Source organism: Battus philenor, unplaced genomic scaffold, assembly GCF_028537555.1.
Source record: "Battus philenor isolate CCGP_79_NKW_IND1 unplaced genomic scaffold, ilBatPhil1.0.hap1 SCAF_12, whole genome shotgun sequence".
Classification (NCBI taxonomy): domain Eukaryota; kingdom Metazoa; phylum Arthropoda; class Insecta; order Lepidoptera; family Papilionidae; genus Battus; species Battus philenor.
Window position 1 is genome coordinate 4,696,777 of NW_027181674.1, and position 20,381 is coordinate 4,717,157.

Sequence of the window (20,381 nt, forward strand, 5' to 3'; positions counted from 1 at the left end):
TAAACCATTTTTTAAACTAGTTTAATCACATGGAAGGTTTTTAAAAAGAAATTAAAAATAATGCGAGAAATAATTGAAACATAATTGATACCTGTCGAACAATTTACGTTAGTCAAAATCAAAAACGAAGTTTATTAAGATGAAAAGACATATCCTTTAACAAAATACTATAACAATTTTTTTGTAAGTCATACAGAGTACGGAAATAAATTTGAATTTCATTATTTTCATTTGAAGACATTAAATCATTAAAAAAAATTCAAAGCGATCACATTACTCTGAAATATGTATTTTTTTATTGAACTGCGACATACTTTTTGTTTTTAACAGTAATTACTACTTTATAAATATTACAACACTATTTTTTAATAATCGTGTTGTAAAACAAAAATATATAAGAACGGGAACGTCCAATGGCAGGGCAAATTTTAAAGCAAGCGCCGATGACGTGAAATGTTGCTCTCACCGCAAAAATAACACCAACAAGATTTCTCTAACCCACTCTCGCTGGATCACAGCCGCAGTCATCATTCTCTTTATAATATTAGCTTGAGTCTACGCGAAACTCGCTTATTGCGTAATGACGCAAACAACCGTCGGGTTAACAGCCGACCGGCACTTTCGCGTTACGTACGCCAATGTATACGCGTCTCGCTCTGTCATATCTCACCAGTCCTTGACATTAGCTCTCAATACGACGCTACCTTTCTCGTCTTTCTAGTGAAAATATTTTTCTTTTTTCAAAACACACCCACGACAATACTGCAGTAAGAGACTTTTTACTAATAATTATAATATACATAAATATATTTTTACTAATAAAAATATTTACAAAAATATAGTCATAAAAAATACTTAATATTAATTTAAATCTTAACTAGACGCTTCATTGTTCCGCTTGTGAAATCCACGAAACCTGTAAATGCTAAAAAATTTGTGAGCACATGACAAAAAAAATACACCACCTATTAATTAAATACAGATGTATCGGACTGTATTTATTTTATCAAACACGAACAGAACGACAGAAAATCGTTGAAATAAAATTATCTATACATTAATTACTATGTTCCATCAAATAAAAAAATCCCAAAAGAACCTTATGTTATTCAGAATAAGTATAGTAACAACACATTTTAAACAACGTATAAAACCGACATACAATATAATTGATTAAAACATATTAATAAAAAAAACTCCGCCGACCTCGCCCTATATCACTAGTTTATGATTGTCACACTAATGTGCGAAGGAACTCTTCCATCTATCATCTGTCAGCTGTTTATAATCAACTTTGAAAATAAATAATCGAAACATCCGTTCGTTGTCCTCAAATTCAAATAAACTTTTTTAAAAATATTGACAATCTGATAATTATTATCAATAAATTAATAACATAAATTAATATAAAATTATTTATATCTAGATTTTGTTACTTATTTAAAATAATTATTGGTCTTGTATTTTCATGCATTTAATTATTTTATTTAACCAGAAGCATGTGTTGATCGCCTGTTAAATTGCAATAAGGCTGATGTTACTGCTGTAAATAGTAAATTTCTTTACTACTTTGTATTAGTGTTTCAAAATTTGTTCGTTATTTTATTTACTCTAAAAATATATGTCACTGCCTTAGTGCTGGTGTATACTTTTTAAGGGTTTTATTAAAAATATATGTTTATTAAATTGGATTGGCATAACAGAGAGAAGTCCAGTAGTCGGAAGACACGAAGCCAAACATATGATTAAAATCATCGCATGGTAGTCCGTAAAAAATTAATGAAAAAAAAATTATTAATTAATAATTTCCCTATATTTCTTCAATTACAGTGTACAAAACGATAAATAACTCACTAATATAAAATGAATTAATGAGACTTCAGATCGTAGATCGCGGGTTTGGTTCCCAGGATACAATATTACATAATTCAAATTTTGTCGATTAAACACATAGGATTGCCACATACCCGCCTCTCAAGCGTGGCTGTTATGGTATATTCCTCATTAGATATCTTTAAGGGGGAGGCTTTTGTCTTGCAGTTGGCGTCTATTGACTGAAACGACAATTTAGATATATTATTAAAACCATTAGAGATTAAACATTAGATTATAAGTACTTCAAACAATCCACTTTTAAATAAGTACATAATTTATATCAACTGCGTGGTTATTAAAATAATTAATGCCAAATTAAAAATACAACCAGCTTCAATTATAACAGAGCACGACAAATGCGATTGCAAACAAACTGTATCTAATTTAAATACAATTCATTCACAATCGTTCTTATAAAAAACGATGTCCTTTGTTTGTTATTCCTACTTCCTTCAAACCGTGACCTTCTTATATTCTTATGGTGGTCAAAATAAAAAATTGATTATAAATTGGCAGTATATTTTTTAACAGCTTCCATGGCTGTTTAATTGGTTTTGCAATAAAAAGTAATTTAAACTGTGATAAACATTGATAACATAATATAAATCTAAACATACATAACAGTGGCGCTTTATAAAGTAATTTACAATATTGATTTCGATAACTCAAGATCATAATCAGTATTATATCTCTGTAATAATTAATAATTCATTTATAGGCAACTTTGTACGGCATTACGCGTCCATCGCTAAATTATCATATAATAAAATAAACAAGTTCGTTAAACAAAAACTTGTTATAAAAATTATTATAGTGTGAAGGAACTTTTAGTGATGGTAAAGCTTAGGTATTAATTCATCTACTGCTGTGTTAAAGATATTGTGAAAGAGACCACGAAAAAAAAATTTGTCTCAGATCAGATCGCTTTTTGAATCGTAGTAGGTTTTAGTTGAAGGATGTCATTGTACGGGAGTTTTTATCAAGAGAGGATTTATTGTGATCAGATTGTAAATATGTAGACCTTTGAGTTTAATATTTTCCCTAGAGAGAGATAATTCTAGTCTAATTTGTGAAGTCTTTTTTTTTATTCTCATACACTAAAAAACAACCTTTCAATAAATACAATAATAAAATAAATAATTGCAACCAAAAAGTAGCGTGAATTATTTATAAAATGTTATTGTGTTTATTCTTCCAAATTTCATATCTTTAAAAGTAATCCCCGTCTGATAAAACGCACTTTTTCCGAAGCTTTTTCTAATCCTCGAAACTGTCGGAATAGTCTTTTTCTAGTATAGCCTTCAAGACCGTCTTCGATTCGATTTTTATCTCCTCAATCGTGTCAAAACATACCCGCATTTGGCTTTATACGGTGGTTGCAGAATGAGTCGAGTTTTTAAATCATTTTTTTTCCCAAGAAACTAGACAGTTTTAGCTTACTTCTAGCAAAACCTACACACTCGGTTTACGTTCGGAAAACTTTTAGTAATTGAAAATACCATAGAACCGCTAATGTTCGGCCATAATATCGAAAGGTATTCTTCCGGCATATGGCTCGTGGAAAGTATATTTTGGCGTAATACAACGGATCAAACAGCCTTTTGAATAGACAATTATCTGTGTACTATAAAAATTTCAGTAGGCTACTGGAACATAAGATTCTAAAGTCAATACCATGGACCAGCTATCGCAGCATAGAACGTCTCACAAGGTAAATAAACGGTCTGATTAAAGTCTTCAGAACGGTCTTCCAACCCGGTCATATTGAAAATGAACATGGAAGACGAAGCCTACGAACGTCCAGCAGTACACGCCATGGGAACAGAAATAATGATTATAATAATAATTAACTCTTATTTAATGAAATAATTAAATTCATCAATTATACAAAGTCGTCAAAATTTCGGTGAAATGTTAGTGTATCCCAACTGCCATAAAACAACGTTCGATTTTTGTTTAACGATATCTTTTTTTTAATTCATTTTTGTCATATATTTACGTAGCTATTTCATTATCTTTTTTTAATTATTGAGTTATAACTACACTGTTATTTTTAATCAAAATATAGCTTATAAATAATAAATATAACCAATAACCATGTAAAAGCTATGATACAATTATCGAAAAAAATTAATACATAGCAAAGATGACATTGTAAAAATTAAACTTTGTAGTATATAAATGTTGGCTTTTAATGATTAACTCCACAGCGAAACTGTAATGTGTTAATTTAAAGCAATGTGTGTCGTACGCGGCGCGAAGTCGAACTGACAATCCAATGCATTTACATACAAAGCAGGCTTCCTTAAAGTGCCAACATCTGTCAAGTTGTTTGAACACTACGCATCCTACTACTAAATTTTCTTTAAAAATTAAACAGCGCCAAAACATAAATATCATACCGTCTAAGAAACAAATCGTTGCAAACAACGTCAACTGTCTCATCGTTTAAATGTATTTGTAAATCACTTTTCCTGCTACATGTGAAACCTATTAAAACAAGAATAATACTTTAATAAGCTATAATCTTACATGCAATCATAAAATAGATAAAAAACAAACAAACCTATATAAAAAACACCGTTATATTTTGATCACAATTATTCAATTTAATCACAGATTTTTTTGTATATATTTCATATAATACAATTTAAACAAGCATTGTTTGGAATTGTAGATGTAAAAACATTGTTTTAAAAAAAAATTAAATTTTGGATTTTTTTGACTTGCCAATATTTCATTTTTACCAATATGTTATAGAGTTATTTAGGCAATAAAACATCTCTTTGTGTACAGTAGCATGTACTGTAAAGAAAGTCATACGCTAAACTGTGTAAACTGAAAGGGACCAAAACAAATTAAAAATTCTTTGCTTTCTGCGCTATCATGCATACAGAATCATAGTATTCAAAATAATAAATATAATTTTTATGGTTAACTAGCTAAACGTGTTAAATAATTGATGTAATATATATGCTACTGGTATTTTCGTACACTCCTATCAAGTTTTGGACAGTACTTTAAATTATAAATATGCTATTCCTTTCCTTATTTTACTATCGTTATCACATTTTTTCACAGCAAGATTTTAAATTTATTACATTATCTACGAGTATCTTCGTATTTTATTTACAATTCATTTTTTCTTTTATTTTCATTTCTTCCTATTTTTACATGCTTACCTGCTGGCATTTTTTACGGAAGTAGTCTACAAAGTTCAGCGGATTAGCAAGATGAAAGGCAGTGTACAGGCCACGTAAAGTGGAGAATAGATGGCCTTAAAACTCTGTAAAGGCTACGTACCGGCAAGCGCAAGGTAGGACGTCCACCCATAAAGAAAGACAACCTTATTAAGGCTGTCAAGAGACTCTGGATATAGGCCGCTATCAATCGGTCCTTTATGATATCTATGAGAGAGAGCTATATAATAATAACGAAATTGAAATTTAAATGCCACCAATCTGCTCTAAAATGATTCGTTCCATTATCGGGAGCATTAAAAGCTTAATCAACTAGTTAATTGTTATAAGAATTCTATCAATAATTAAATTTTAAATTGTCATAATTCACCAAGACCGTTAATAAAGGGAATGTACATTTGACACGTAACGTTGCGGAAGTTGTAAACAAGAACTTCGCGCGTCGGCAACTCATGTAATATTGTTAAAGTATGGGCGGAATAAATCTAATAATGCTTTTGAAAATACCTCGCCGAGCCTCGCTTACCGTCTCATTGAGTCGTTATGTTTAAAAATAAATTTGTACGGCGTGACTTAAAGGGTTGGGTAGCCATTTCTAGTGCGCCAATTCGTTGAATGTAAATCATTTTGGGACAATTTACCACTATACAGTGTCCGCTTTTCAGTAAAATGGTTTTAAAAAAAAACTACGAACCATTTACTAAGTAACGCTAAATTCTAAATTTAAACTCATTACAATCTTTTGAATTATATTTAAACTGTATTAATATAATATTTAAAATATTGTTTACAAAAAATCTTTACAATACAATCTTCTACTATATGGAGACGAATATTCAGCAGTGTTTATTACAACGAACTACAAGCAATTAACAAAAGTTACGAAATTTGAAATGAAAAAGTCTATGTTTGGTTTGTTTTGGCTTTTACAGCTTCTTCAGACTCAGGGCTCGTGGCTGTTAAACTAAAAAAGTCTTGCAGTGGATTTAAAAAAGATGAAAAAGTCACAAGAATTCAATTCTATATATAGTCGTCGTCGTCATCGTTTCGGCATAGGCCTCGGGCCAGGATAGAACACAATTGCCACGCTAGCAAGCGGGTTAGCGATCACAGTCTGGCATTATGGTATGCAGCGGACTCCTCTGCTTATTTTATGGAAACTTGTTTCTGAGTAGTAGCAATCCTATATAATTAATGTATAAAGTGTGAATTATATACGATTGTATCCCGTGGATTGAACCCGCGACCTGTCTTAATTTTCAATTAATCTCTTATTAACACAATCAATTTCATGTGTATATAAACCAATTAATGTAAAAAGCTAAAATCGATTACCGATTTATATCTCGGAAATCAATCCGGCAACCTATTATCGCAAGTCCTAGTATTCTATATAAATCTATAACTTTCTTCAATATAATAATGAAGCGGTTTTAATATTTTAAATATTATTCATTTGGATATTTGGATATAATATATTATCAACTAGGAATTATTGACTAAACCTACATATAATGAAAAAAACTACATATAAAACAACTATTGTTAAAATATCATAAAACGGTTTAAATGTTTGAAACAATATACACCAAAAATTCTTTACATTTTAGTACCTTTTACCGCTATATGGTTTCCGTTGTTAAGCAGAATTGTTTATAAAATAACGGTTTTAATGCTTTAAACATTATTCACTAAAAATTCTTTACGTGTAAATTAAAAAAATGTAAAATGAAATCGCTGCGTTGAGCAGTGGCAGCCCTGCAGTAGATTTCTGTGACTTGGGACTGTAGATCGCGGGTTCGATTCCCGAGATAAAATATTACATAATTCACTCTTTGTACATTAATTATACAGGATTGCCACAGCTCAGAAACAAATTTCCAGACAACAACGAACAACAGCGTCCTCTGCGTACCATAATGCTATACTGCCATCTCCAACTCGCCTGCCAAGCATGGCGATTATGGTGTATTCCCCCGTAGATATTTTTGGGGGAGGCGTAGACCCTGCAGTGGAATTCTATGGGCTGAAACGACGACGACTGCAAAATCGCTGTAAAGTATTCGTATCTATTACGTAATCAAAGATTTGTACTCATATTTTCATCTTCCGCAATAACATATATTTTTTGAAAGTATCAAAACTGATTTTACATGCAATACTACAATTTTGTAAGAATTTAAAGACGATCAACCGTGAGAATTAGCATTATTTTCTCAGTAATGCAATACTATTCGGTAAGAAAAAACTTCACCAACACTTATTGTTAGATTGCGTGTGACATGAGTATTTTATGTAAACGAAAATGATTACTACAATGCAAATTGTTTTCGCGTACTAGATTTACCACAACAAAATCTTAACGCAAAACCGATAAACTGGAAAAACACAGGGTTTTCCCAAAATATAATAGTGACAGGTTACCGTTGTTTTCTTAAGTACGAGTAGATAGTTTTCTCGAATACGAGGGACTGAATGTTTTGGAAAAAAAAATGTTCTGCAAATTATGCTGGTTTTCTGCGACCTTTTTCAAGCCTTTATGCAAAGTTCATACGTCTTACTCAATTAAATGAATCATAACAAACTTGATTAAACAATTCATTATTTTTCATATTGAACTAGTCGAACAAAATCATTTCACCGAGATTTTCCCCCACAAATAAATTTTTCTAGAACATTTTCTAATTTCATTCCGGTGGAAGAACAATTAAAAATTATATCTAAATTTGGAATAAATATATTCTTACTTTTAACAATCAAAATTAAAACATAATTTAAAAGTCGCCCGCGTTAAAAACATATAAAATCTTTTTTATTTAAATATATATACTCACAATAAAGACCCGAAATTCTACGCTTATTTTGGGCTTTCATCTTTATTTTAGCAGTAGAGCTTCCACTGCTGGACATATGCCTCCTGGATACATCTTCAAAAGGATCAGTTGGAAGCGGTTTCCATCCTGAGTACGCGCCTCTTGGGTGAATGTGTTACTCTACCTTTGTTCCAGACGTTGTTTATTCTTTTGTAATTACTTAGCATCTCTTGGCTTACTATTTACACATAGAATATATATCATATTTCCTATGACATTAAAAAATTCTTTTGTTAGAAAATTAACGACTTTACTTTTTACCATTTACTTCTCTTACATTTTTTGGGCAAATGCAAGTTTATAGAATACATAGTAGGAGAGATAATTAGGCCAGAGATATTTCAATGACAAGCAAATATTACTATCTAATATTATTAATAAATTGGACAATCGGAAAATTCTGCTCCTTTTTCTCCCATTTTCTTTATATCAATAGGAACTCTTATTAACCTACTACTTCACTATAATTTACAAGTATATGAAAACTATAAGAAGTTATTTAAAAAAATCCATTTCCGCCTTTTAACTCACTTATGACTTGCCTGGCATTTCACTTCAACTAGAACCACGTGGAGCCAGGTTTGTCTGTCCACCATTTTACATTTTAGAAAAAGCATTTCCGAAAAAAAAACCAAAGTTTTGGATCCGCTTGCTTTGATATATGAGTAGTCATACCAACAACACATTAATGTATTCGTTTAATTCGATTTAATCGAGCAAATTTAATAAATTTAATTTATAGGATTCTACACCGGTTGAAAAAGACTTAAAGTAATCGAAAGATAAAAGTAACAAAATTTATTTTTGAAACTGACATAAGTGGCAAAACTAGTATTTAGTATTTGATGAAGCTTATCAGATAGAAGAGTTAGAGTTTTCTAGGTTAGTTTTTGTAAAGCGTTGTCTTTACTACGCAGTGCTCTTATTGCTTGAGTTAGTCTTACTTCCGACGTGCCAAATGAAATGACACTCGTGGATTATTTAAATTTGTGGCAACCGAAACATCTAGCTTATAAGATATTATTATTAAACTAGTTTGAAACTAGCACACTAAATGTAATAATTCAATATACATACATTGACGTAAGCGACAATATTTTTATTTCTTTAAAAAATATCACTACTATATGATTACTAATATATATATACCGAATGACGCAAACAAAAATGTAAAAACAATGAAGTATTTGGCGCTCTTTCGACAATAAAAATGTGTATTGTTTTCTGAAAACATTTACCTTTCAGACAAAAAAAAATTAAAAGTTAAAATTTACCGATTGCAAAAAGCTAAAATCTGTTAGAAGAAATTCCGTACAAATAACTTATTTTATTACGAGCCAAAATCTGCTTGCGCAATTATTGAATATTTCTTATTTTATTTAATAATTTACACAATACATATGATAGATATTATCGTAAAAGACATCTTTAGTCATGTTATTAATTAATGTAGACCAAGACGATTGTCAACTATCATTTATGATTTATGATTAAAAAAATTTCATTAAATTTAATAAAAAATTAAATAATTTTAGAATGGTATATTTGTGACCCTAGACATACTGTCTGCACAATAGTGTTATCTGTAAAATACCTTGAATTAAATTTGACGCCGTTCTTTCGTGATTTGGAATATTTAATAATAATTTCGTCAAATTTGGAATGACAAGATCAATAGACAAGCGTAAGTAACATGGCCCAGCGGGTTTCCAAGTTGGAGCGGCAGTAGACAGACCATATAGCGCGCAGACCATATGGCCGCTAGAGCCTTAATATTCAAGATTCGAGACGTCCTTCCACTTTGTGCACAGATGACCTTATTAATATCCTTAAAAACTATGTCCCTAAAACGGTGATAATAATATTTACATTTTTTTAATAGGGGATGTCTTAAAAATATGTTATAGCTCTTGTTTACTTTTATGTTTGTTGTCTGTGATCTACAATAATTAATAATCGGCACATATTTAAACATAACCACAAAAAATATGTAAGTATTTTAACTAAAAATTATTACGTATTTTAAATTTTAAAAAATAAAAAACGTGTTAACGTTTTTTTTGTTCGTCTTAAGTTATCATTTTATAGTACACATTACATTCCATATCTTATGTTAAAAGAATATACGTAATTTCCTTTAAGCGCAGCCGTATGGAAAAATCACTTTTACCAACAAATCTGGTAAGCTTTTAAGGTTAATGTGTAAATACTATCTTTGTCTTTCTCTATAACCGAGGAGTGAGTTTCTACTACTTACTGCACTTGACAGTTGTCAAAGTTGAAGACAATTGTCTGCTTAAAAGGCTCCAACTGTGTCCTAAAATAAAGTTCATATAACATTTGCTCTTGGTTTTTGCGGTTGTAGTTGCGGTTGCGTACGCAACTGTTTTAGACAAAGGCAAAAATATTCAATAACAAAGCGATGATTCGTCGCACACTACGTTTGAATAAATTAAATTTACATTTCGCTTTGCTTAAAAAATAATCATCGATAACATTTTTTTAATTTCTTTGTACGTTTCGCATGGTAAATTTTTGGATAGGATTTTTTCTTGCATTTTGCAAAAATTTCATAGCATTTCTTTCTCTAATAAACTAGACTAGATCCATAAATAAACAAAATTAACAACATCGCTCAACGGATTGGCAAGTTAGTGGCAATAGGCGGGCCATATAGCGGAGAATAGATGTTTGATGAGGCTCGAAGACCGAAAACAAAGCGTAAGATGTCCACCCTCAAGGAGATCAGACGACCTTGTTAAGGCCTTTGGAAGTGGCAGTGGGACGTTATATAGCTGAAACGATGATGATAATTAACTTCACGTTACTTTTTTATCAAATATTTACTTGAATTTTGCTTAATTAAATCTTACATGAAAACTGGACTTAACGAGATAAAACCAATTATAAAATGGGATCGTAACGAAGACTTCAGAACTTCACTAATCTTTGAATACGTGATCAGTGTTACAATATACGAGCAGCGATAGCCCAGCTGTAGAGCACCGAGACTTGCTCTCATAGGTTGTGGGTTCGATTCCTGGTGTACAATATCATATAATTCACAGTTTGTGTTTTATATAAGATTTCCACCGCGTTTTATAATACGACACTGCAATCGCCAATCTGCCAAGCAAGCTTGGCGATTTTGTATATCCTGCCCGTAAAAATATTTGTAGGAGGAATATCCCTTGCAGGATGTCTATGGGCTGAAAAATTTAGAGAAGATCATAATATAATATAATTTGTGTAGGTCAAATGAGTTTCTGGTATTTGAATCTACATATTTGAGGAAGTAATCAACGAATGGACTTTATCCTCCAATTGATTTGTAGTAAACTTGATAAACAGTTTTGCTTTTTGTGATTTATATCTTAATTGAGACTGTGTAAATAATTCCATACAGATACAATATAATAAACCAGTATATAGGTGTTTGTAGTATAAATATATATTTTATAATAAATCAAAATCAAATAATCACTTGCGAATATTTTTTTGTTAAAGAAAGGTTTTTAATACGTATGTTCTTCTTGAAAAAATGTTAATTCCATCGTCATCGTAGACGTTTCAGCCCTAAGGCCACCGCAAGGATAAGGCGTCCTACAAAGATATCCATGGGGGATATTCCATAATAGCCACGGTAGGCAGAAAGATTGACAATTGCAGTGTAGAATTATAGTACGAAGTGGACACTGCTGCCCACCCTCTAAAAATTTGTTTGTAAGGAGTGGCAATCCCTTGCAATTAAAGCACAAAGCGTTAATCATATAATTGTATCCCGGAAGTCAAACTCGCGACCTATGATCGCAATTCTCAGGCTTACCCCTGTTCTACCACTGCTCGTTACCACAGTTAATGCCATACAAGAAATAAATTAAATTTTAAAAAAATATTCTAAAAGATTATAACAATTATAAATACTATACAATTTCGTATAAAAAGTCTGAGTAGAATTCATAACATTAATTATAAATATTGTCAATATAGATTAAAAATTAAGAAGATGATTAATTTTATTTGACATTAAATAAAGAATATTTCAAAAATGATCATCTTAACAATTTCGCCGTTTACTGTTACTTCCACTCGAGGAAAATAAAAATAGGGAACACTAGATAGCTTGCTGATAATATTTTAGTAGGCTCGCGTGTTCCATACACGGCGAGCGTGTCGCTTGCTTGTCGCGTCTCCCGCGCAGGTTATGGACGCAATATAATTTTTTCTTTTTTTTGGAATTCGATATTTAAAAAAATAATAACGTTTCCAATATTATAAATTTATTAACAATAAATTTGTTTACATTGTAAATAAATTGTGCGATATGTCGACTATACCTTTGGTACGAAAAGCTATAGTAGGTGCAACGTTGGCGCATAATGTAAAGCCTTCGAGTGACCCAAATCCATTGGTAGTGAATCCGGCTGAAGACCAATGGACTCCGGCGGCGTTAGAAAGAGCGGGCTCCACTTTGAAAGCTCTCAATCGCATGGCAAAACGTCCGCCTGTGCACATACTATTCGAAGACATCGGATTCACTGTCCATTCGCATAAAGGTAACAACTTTTTTAAAATCAATTCTACTAGTTTATTTCCAACGTTGCTTCAACTGACACCACTCCATCTTTTTTTAAACTTATCCACTAAATCAATTAACTTATCCACAAACAGTGTTTGCCAAAAACCAATAAAAAAGTCACTGTGTTTGAGTTAATTACAGAATATATATTAAAAACTATTATATATAGGAAATATATTCTAAATCTGAATAATTTGGGAGATTATTAATATAATTTGGCGTGCTTTAAAAATGTTTTGAATGTTAAATTAGTCTTTATAAAAAGATTACGTTGCGAGAAATTTATTACATCCGACATAAAATTTATAATCAATTCTAACAAGAACAATAAATATATATTACAAGAACCGTATCTTCCTATAACATTAAAGTCAATTGAAACATCACGTGGTAAATAAACAGAATATCTGATGTTTTTTATGTATTCCAATATTATTCATTACAGTTTCAGAAATGATAATAAAAATGAAACATGGATGCTAAATCATTCGCAATTACGATCCTATTCTCAAAAAAAAAAAACAAAAAAAATGTAACATTTGAGATACAGAGATTATCAAAATATTCACGTAAAAATATATGTATGTATGCATTAATATAATATAATTATTTTTGTGAAAAAGGATAATAATTTAGTAATTAAAATTTTGGGATGTTAAATTTTAATGAACAATGTTATCTGTTAAAGATGCAAATTATACTTAAATAAAAAATAATAAACAAGCAAAGAGTTTACAATATGCTCATCTATTTCATTTTAATTTTAAAAATTTTCTTCATGTATGTGAATGGGTAGTAAATGGCTTGCAACCAGCGTCTTTCAACGACTTTAGCAAGGTCCTCCCCCATCATCTTTGTTTAAAAATTGTTTCAGTATAATTTTTACCTCATCTTCATTATTATAGACTAATTAGATTCTTAACTCTCCAATAACGTTTGAAGACAAAATAATTAAAAACAAATTTGATAAACTAGCTCTTCTGATAACAATCGACTTTTTCCATCTGCTATCTAGTAGTAAAAGATTCTTTAGAAATCTTGCTTTAGAATTTATTATTGAAACTAAGAATTGTATTCCCAACATTAATAGCGTGGTATATATACATAAATTTACATCTGTATGTCGAACGTTGTGATTTGTTTAGTAGATTATAGATTATAATTTAATATTCATTTATTCTCCTATGTCTTTGCAATAGAAATATTCGAAACTAGCTATCTCCTACCAGCTTCGCTTGCCTTGCACTACCTTTTCTAAGTGTTCATAAAATTAATCCTACCAGTTTTAAACACGTTACAAAATATATTCTGAAAAAAATTTCAAAAATATTGATTTTTTATGAACGCCTCCTCAACCTCTCATGCAGGTGGAATTTCATAAAACCCGATTCTTAGCAGAACCCGTCAAAAAAAATTTCTATCGAGTACAAATCTCTAAACCTTATGAAGCAAGGATAGCCAAGCGGTAGAGGAATTGGGACATGCTATCGTACTTCACAGGCTCGGTTCCCGGGTTACAATTTTATATCGTTCACACTTTTTGCATTAATCACATAAGATTGCCACTGCTCACAAAAAAATTAGCAGAAGATGGGTAACCGCATCCTCTTTGTACTATAATATCACAATTCGATCATTAACCCGTCAGCTGACAAGGAGCAATTATGGTATATCCGTCATAGATTTATAATCTAAGGACGTCTATGGGCTGAAACGACGAAGCCTTATGGTTCCAGAGTATCTTGATGTGTGAAAAAGCTTTAAACGGCTAAAAGCTTTAAATATATAGCAAATTTACTGTCAAACAATGTAACGTAAGCCCTTTTCAAAAATGATTGGTTTAACATAATAAAAAAATAGTAAAAAACCGTTTTCAAAATTCGGATTACACATAAACATTATTCATCGTTTAATATCCAACCGTGCAGACTTTGTACTACCGGAAGTTATTGGCTTATAGCATTTCAATAGAAAAAATATTAATGATCACAGATCACACAATATATTACAGGGTGATTAGAAATAGGTCTAAAATCTTAAGAGTTTTTTCGCAGACAAAAATAGATATATACACCCTTCAAAGCTTTTACACCAATCAAACAAATCTGTTTTTACGTTTATCATACATTCAATAAAAAATTTATAAAATTATACATTTCATTACTGATTGCGAGGAGACAATATGGCGATCGATAATAATTTCGACCTTTCACTGATTAACGGAAAATGCCAATTAATAACACGTCAAGCAGGTAGTGAACTGCTATGACATCTGCCCTCTCGACGGAGACAAAGGCATTCCTTTTCTCGTGATTCCATTGCTTTATTGTCATTGTTCTTTTGTCCGAAGGTAACTTTTCCGCTCACTGTCTGAATATAAGATAACTTGCCAAAAACTACAAGAACAATTTATTGTAAAAATGTTTGACATTTTTTTTCAAATAGCCAATTCATAATAGTTTTTTTTTTATTATATCATCTCATAATATAGAATAAGGACTTTTAAGGATCGGAAGAAGCTGGATACAGGCCTCTTAGGTCCTATTGGAAATATACGGGAGAGGCCTAAGCTTCACAAATCGGCATGAAAATATCATTTCCAATGACAGTCCAATCCGAAGACAATCATATAAAAACAAAAAACTGCTTTCACAACAACTTAAGATCTTGATTCTCTCCAAACAATTTAAAACAAATAGTATAATGCCCAGTGCTATGGTACCTGAGAAAACCTAGTGTTTGGTTATTTAAAAATGGTTTAAACTACACCGTTGGCCATTTGTCACATCGAACCCGGCGAAGCTATCAATGCCTATAATGAAACAACATTTATTCATGAACTAAAAAGAATACTCTTCTCACGGATCACTAACACTACAAAATGCAATTTAATTCACTATTTACATAAACAATAAAAATTAATACTCTTGCCTTTTTGTAGTTTTTTTTTTAATTCCTGTATCGTCGACACTAAACGTTTGGGCACCAATAATACTAAAAATCAGTAATATATCTCAGAGGTATGCATTTGCACTGTGGTGAATAATTTACATTACTTTTATAGGACTATAAGTAATTTATTTAAAATTATAATAATTAAATACGCGGAGTACAGTGCATGTTTACCACCCACTGTAATGTATGCACTATCAACTAATATTGTCGTCTGTGGAACAGAATATGTTTGTTTTTGTTATCTTTTTATCGTAATTCCGTTATCTACGTTATAAGTATAAGATTATAAATTACAAAGATGCCTTTGGAAAAAATAATGCTTGTTTTCCTTGGTCACTGCCGAATCTGAGACTAATTCATATTTATAGGATACTTAATATTTTGGAAAAGATTCCTATGAAAAATAAAATTTCACAAAAACTTGAAAAATATGAGATAATACAGTGGCTACTTAATCTCTTCACATTTAACAGATCGCGATGAAATTTGAGCATTTGACATTAACACATTTGACGCGCTGGAAATTAATTTACATTGTTGCTTATTAACTGCATCGACCAATATTTATCTTTACAACATTTATTTATTTATTTCACATTAAATCAATAGATAAAGTGTTCGCTCTGAAATATGTAATATGAATTATTTTTTCTAATTAAACGCGACAGACCAATCACTACTGGCTGTACAAAGCCTGTCGATAGCAGATTTTTATGTGTGTAGAAATGATTTGATGTTATCGCAAAAGATGAACTATCTTTTACGGCAAATGAATACATAATAAATATCCATATCGGAAAACTGTACATATACACGAAGTGAAATTTAAATTTGAATTGACCTAGTATCCAAATATATTTGTGTTTAAATTTAGAAAATATCTTTATTCGAGTAGGAATTTGCACATACTTTTTAAACGTAAAATATTTTAAAATTGTAAGCTTCCACTGGCTCGGAATAGTGATTTCCTGAGAAGAGCCCGCCAGAACTCAACACACTTAACTGACTCTTTTTAAATAAAATTTAACAATATGTGATGAATACTATATTATAATGTCAACTATGAAAATAAACCTTCAAACCAAGCTCCTCACAATTAGGTAAATTAAAAACTCTCGAATGCTATAATAATATTCAAACATAGACTGTATTTTAAAAAGTGTGCGTCGATGTTACATGAATTAATTTCCCCAACTCCTTTCTTCTTTTGGCTATCAAGACGCGCGATCCAGCTCCGATCATACTCATGGAGAGTTTAGTGCCTTGTGTGACTCAAATCCACTATCTAGATGTCAAAGCGAGGGATGAAAGCGCGCGATAAAAGGCGGCCTTTTTACTCGGCCACCTGTGTCCATTACTAAACAGTAGGTGTAAAACCTCACTGTCCGATAACGGGACACTAATAAGCTGTAATCAAACCCGCCCGCAAATACGCATATGCAAAGAGCAATGGATGCACCGTGGTACATACGCAATAAAGACAGTACAGGTCTTTGACATGGAACTGCCAACAATCGCGTAGTTCCTTGAACGGGCATCAGTTCATTATTTTGGCCCTGCCTCTCAACATACATATAGATTGATTGTAGGTGCTGCCACCTACTAAACGATCACACCCGGTACATTCAAACGACGCACCGTCCTGAAACTGAAACACTTACTCCAGATTCCAGACAAAAACACCGCTTACATTGCACACCAACACCGTTACAATTCGATAACAAACTGCTCTCGTCGGATCGTATTTCAAAGAGTACTTCTACCCCCGATCATACTAGATAGAAGCGTTGTGAGAGCTTTCGCCACTTCTTCTCCCAGGGCTCTTTTTTCGAAGTGGTAGTAGTGATAAAAGCCAAGCAATAGCGACCGGCAAAGCCGAGGTTTGTCCTTCTTAGGCACCTTGTTGGAATGCCAAGCGGGTATTATCGACGAGTGGCAGCCAAAGCCAAGGTCCCCTAGCGACCTCGATCTAAGAGCCTGGCGGCTTCCCCAACCTCTCTCGGTAGCTCTCGAATTTCGCTAATTTTAATAAGTTCTAGGCTTTTTTTTAAAATGGTTCCCTTTTTGGTGTCCTGTCGTTCCTCTATCTTAATCAATGACATGAACTTGGCTTACGAAATATTTTTCTTTTATTTTTGTATTTTGTTCTTCAATTTCTTCTTCCATTCTTCACACAATCTCCCATTCTCTCTTCCTCCTTCTTTCACAATATCTTTAACTCTATAACTTTGATTTACATTCTTTTCATACACCGCCTTCTATCGTCGCCAAATTTCTCGCAATATTACATTCTTAATATTTCTGTGGTGTCTAAGATTCTAGGTCAAACAAAGACGCACGCATTCACGATATCCGTACACGGTTGAATCCTAACGTGTTTACTACTACTTTTATTTACGACCTACCGGCGTCCGGTCTTCAAGTCAAGAATGAATGATAGATATCTATTCACTCTTGACTTGCTACATGCTAAGATGCTACACGGTTGCTTATCTAGGCATCTTCCATCAAATACTTAGCCTATAACCAATAAAAAAATTACAACTACAACAACAGGAAACAATTTAACCTATATTAACATTAATTATATAGATCAATGTAGTAACTAGCTCTGATTCTTGTAGAAGTACTAATTATGGATTTTCGTGCTATAGTTAGCATGTTTATTAATGTACTTTATGGACATTTCAAAACGTTAATGATATTTTATGTTTTTTTTTAAGAATCCGACCATGCGGCGCCTATTATCGAGCTATGAACAATCGACATTAATAACAGATATAACAGATATTCCAATTAGGTTTGTTTTATAGACCGTGCAAATTAGAACAGGCGAAATATTATTGCACTATTCATACTGATACGTCGGTATTTAATCACTAATTTAATGATCATTATCAAAGGATTTACGCGATGCTTTAATAATTAAGAAACTATCCTTTTATGATAGCCGGCGACTCAATTAGTATAATAGTAGACAATAAGTTTAGGAGCTAGCATTTGATTTAGCACATCAAATAGAAAAGTAATATTATAAAGATCGGCTCGTTCGCTTTACAAAAACGAACCTAGCTGAATATACCGCTCTTGTTTCCGACGTGACAAATCAAATGCCTGCTGCTTTACGCTTTGCGGTGTCGCGTTGTTATGACTCACGGTCAGGTGAACGCCCTATAATTCGTCGCTTTGTTTTTAAAATAAGAATCCGTCATGAACGCGTTCGAAGCTTTCGAACATGACATTCGGTTAGTCTTTAGACCTTTATTTGTATGTAAATGTATTTGAAATACCGAAAATTATACGCAAAAAAATCCTAAATTTATTCCGGAAACGGTTCTTGGAACCAATCATACAAAGCATCCACAATTAATATTTTTCATCTTTTTTTAATTTCGTTGACTTCTTTCCGCTGCTGCTGAAGCGAACATTTGTAGGTTCCGCGGGTAAACAGGGACAGGTTGCAAACGGTTTAAAAACCTCTTTTAGTGAAGCTCCTGGGTTCCTTAAAAAGCCTCAACTCGGGCCGCTACATACTACAATTTTATTAAATATGGAGTTCGTTTAGATCGCTTAGGCGAAAGCTCCATTGAATCATTTGTACTTTAAACTGGAAACTTGTTTGTAAGCAGTGGCAAGCCTGTATAATTAATGGACAAAGTGTAAATTATATAAGATTGTATTCTGGGAAATCGAACCTACGACCTATATATTATGTATTATGATTATATATAATATATTATGATTATTAATAATTAATATTTTCGACGTGCCAAATTATATGCCTTATACATAAAATATGTAGATATATTAGTAAATTTATTTTTACATATATCGCTACTTATAAAAGATGGACTTAAAACAACTTTATGATTATTTGAATGGTATAATGAAACAGGAAAATAGGCAACATGGAAATTTCCTAGCAGAACTATCACTAATAGCGGTAGCGTATTGTGCGAGCTGAGATCATGAGATTAGTTCTCCAGTGTATTACGTAAAGTTTCTATAGGACCAGTCCCTTTAAATGGAAATAAGTCATTGACCTCGCGTAATTACATATTCGTCTCAGTGCCTACACAATCTCCCCGTTGACATGTCAACCTTCTTAACTATACTATGATTTAACTTTTTAATGAAGAAACGAGGTCATGTAATGTAAACACATACATAATAGTGTTCTTAATTTGTTTATTAAATTTCATTAACACCCGCTTTTCTAAATTAAGGTTAATTTTGACAGCTTTGGAGATATATCTTTATTGATGATTAACTAGCACCTCTTGAATATATATAAGTGATTTGAAAACTTAATGTTCAGTGAAGGAAATATTATGACGGTTTATAGTCGATACATATGACAATCTGATCTATATACATAACAGTTTTATTAAATTTAGGAAAAATAGCAATGTAACTAAAGCACTAGAAATAAAAAGAAGTATGTAATATCTTTCTATTGGCTTCATAAAATTAGTAACTGTCTTATAGGTATAACTATAATAAATAATATATAACTATAAACGATATTACGACACATCTTCTATGTTATATTTCAAAAGTATTATTTAATTAATTTAAAAACTTGGAAAAAAAAATAACAGTGTGAAGGATTATACATAATAATTAAGCTTGGAAATTAATTTCTGTACAACTTTATTAAAAAAGACTAGCTATGCCTTCGACATCGTCCGCGTGGATTTTAAAAAATATATTTAGGTCATAAAGTTTTTTTTGTTTAAGGAATTTCTCTAAAATATGCCTATGTTGCCTTAGTTACTACCTATTATATCAGATCAAGACCTATTAGATTAGATCAGAAAATCAGTCCATCCATTTCAGAGATTAACCGGAACAAATAGATAGACAAAATTAAAAAAAAAACGTGATTTTTGTGTATAT

At 31.6% G+C, this 20,381-nt stretch overlaps 1 protein-coding gene across 2 annotated transcripts in view; it reads left to right on the forward strand.

Annotated features, from left to right (window-relative positions):
- The window catches only part of LOC137932712 (ATP-binding cassette sub-family G member 1-like), a 94,607-nt gene that overhangs the window by 26,077 nt on the left and 48,149 nt on the right, over window positions 1-20,381 (forward strand). Inside the window, exon 1 of one of the 2 annotated variants that reach the window (XM_068776364.1) lies at window positions 12,273-12,504. The exons of the other annotated variant lie outside the window; for it this stretch is intronic. Within the exon in view, the coding sequence (XP_068632465.1) occupies window positions 12,273-12,504 (232 nt within the window). Of the gene's footprint in view, window positions 1-12,272; window positions 12,505-20,381 lie in introns of those variants that run through there. 2 annotated transcript variants of the gene reach the window in all.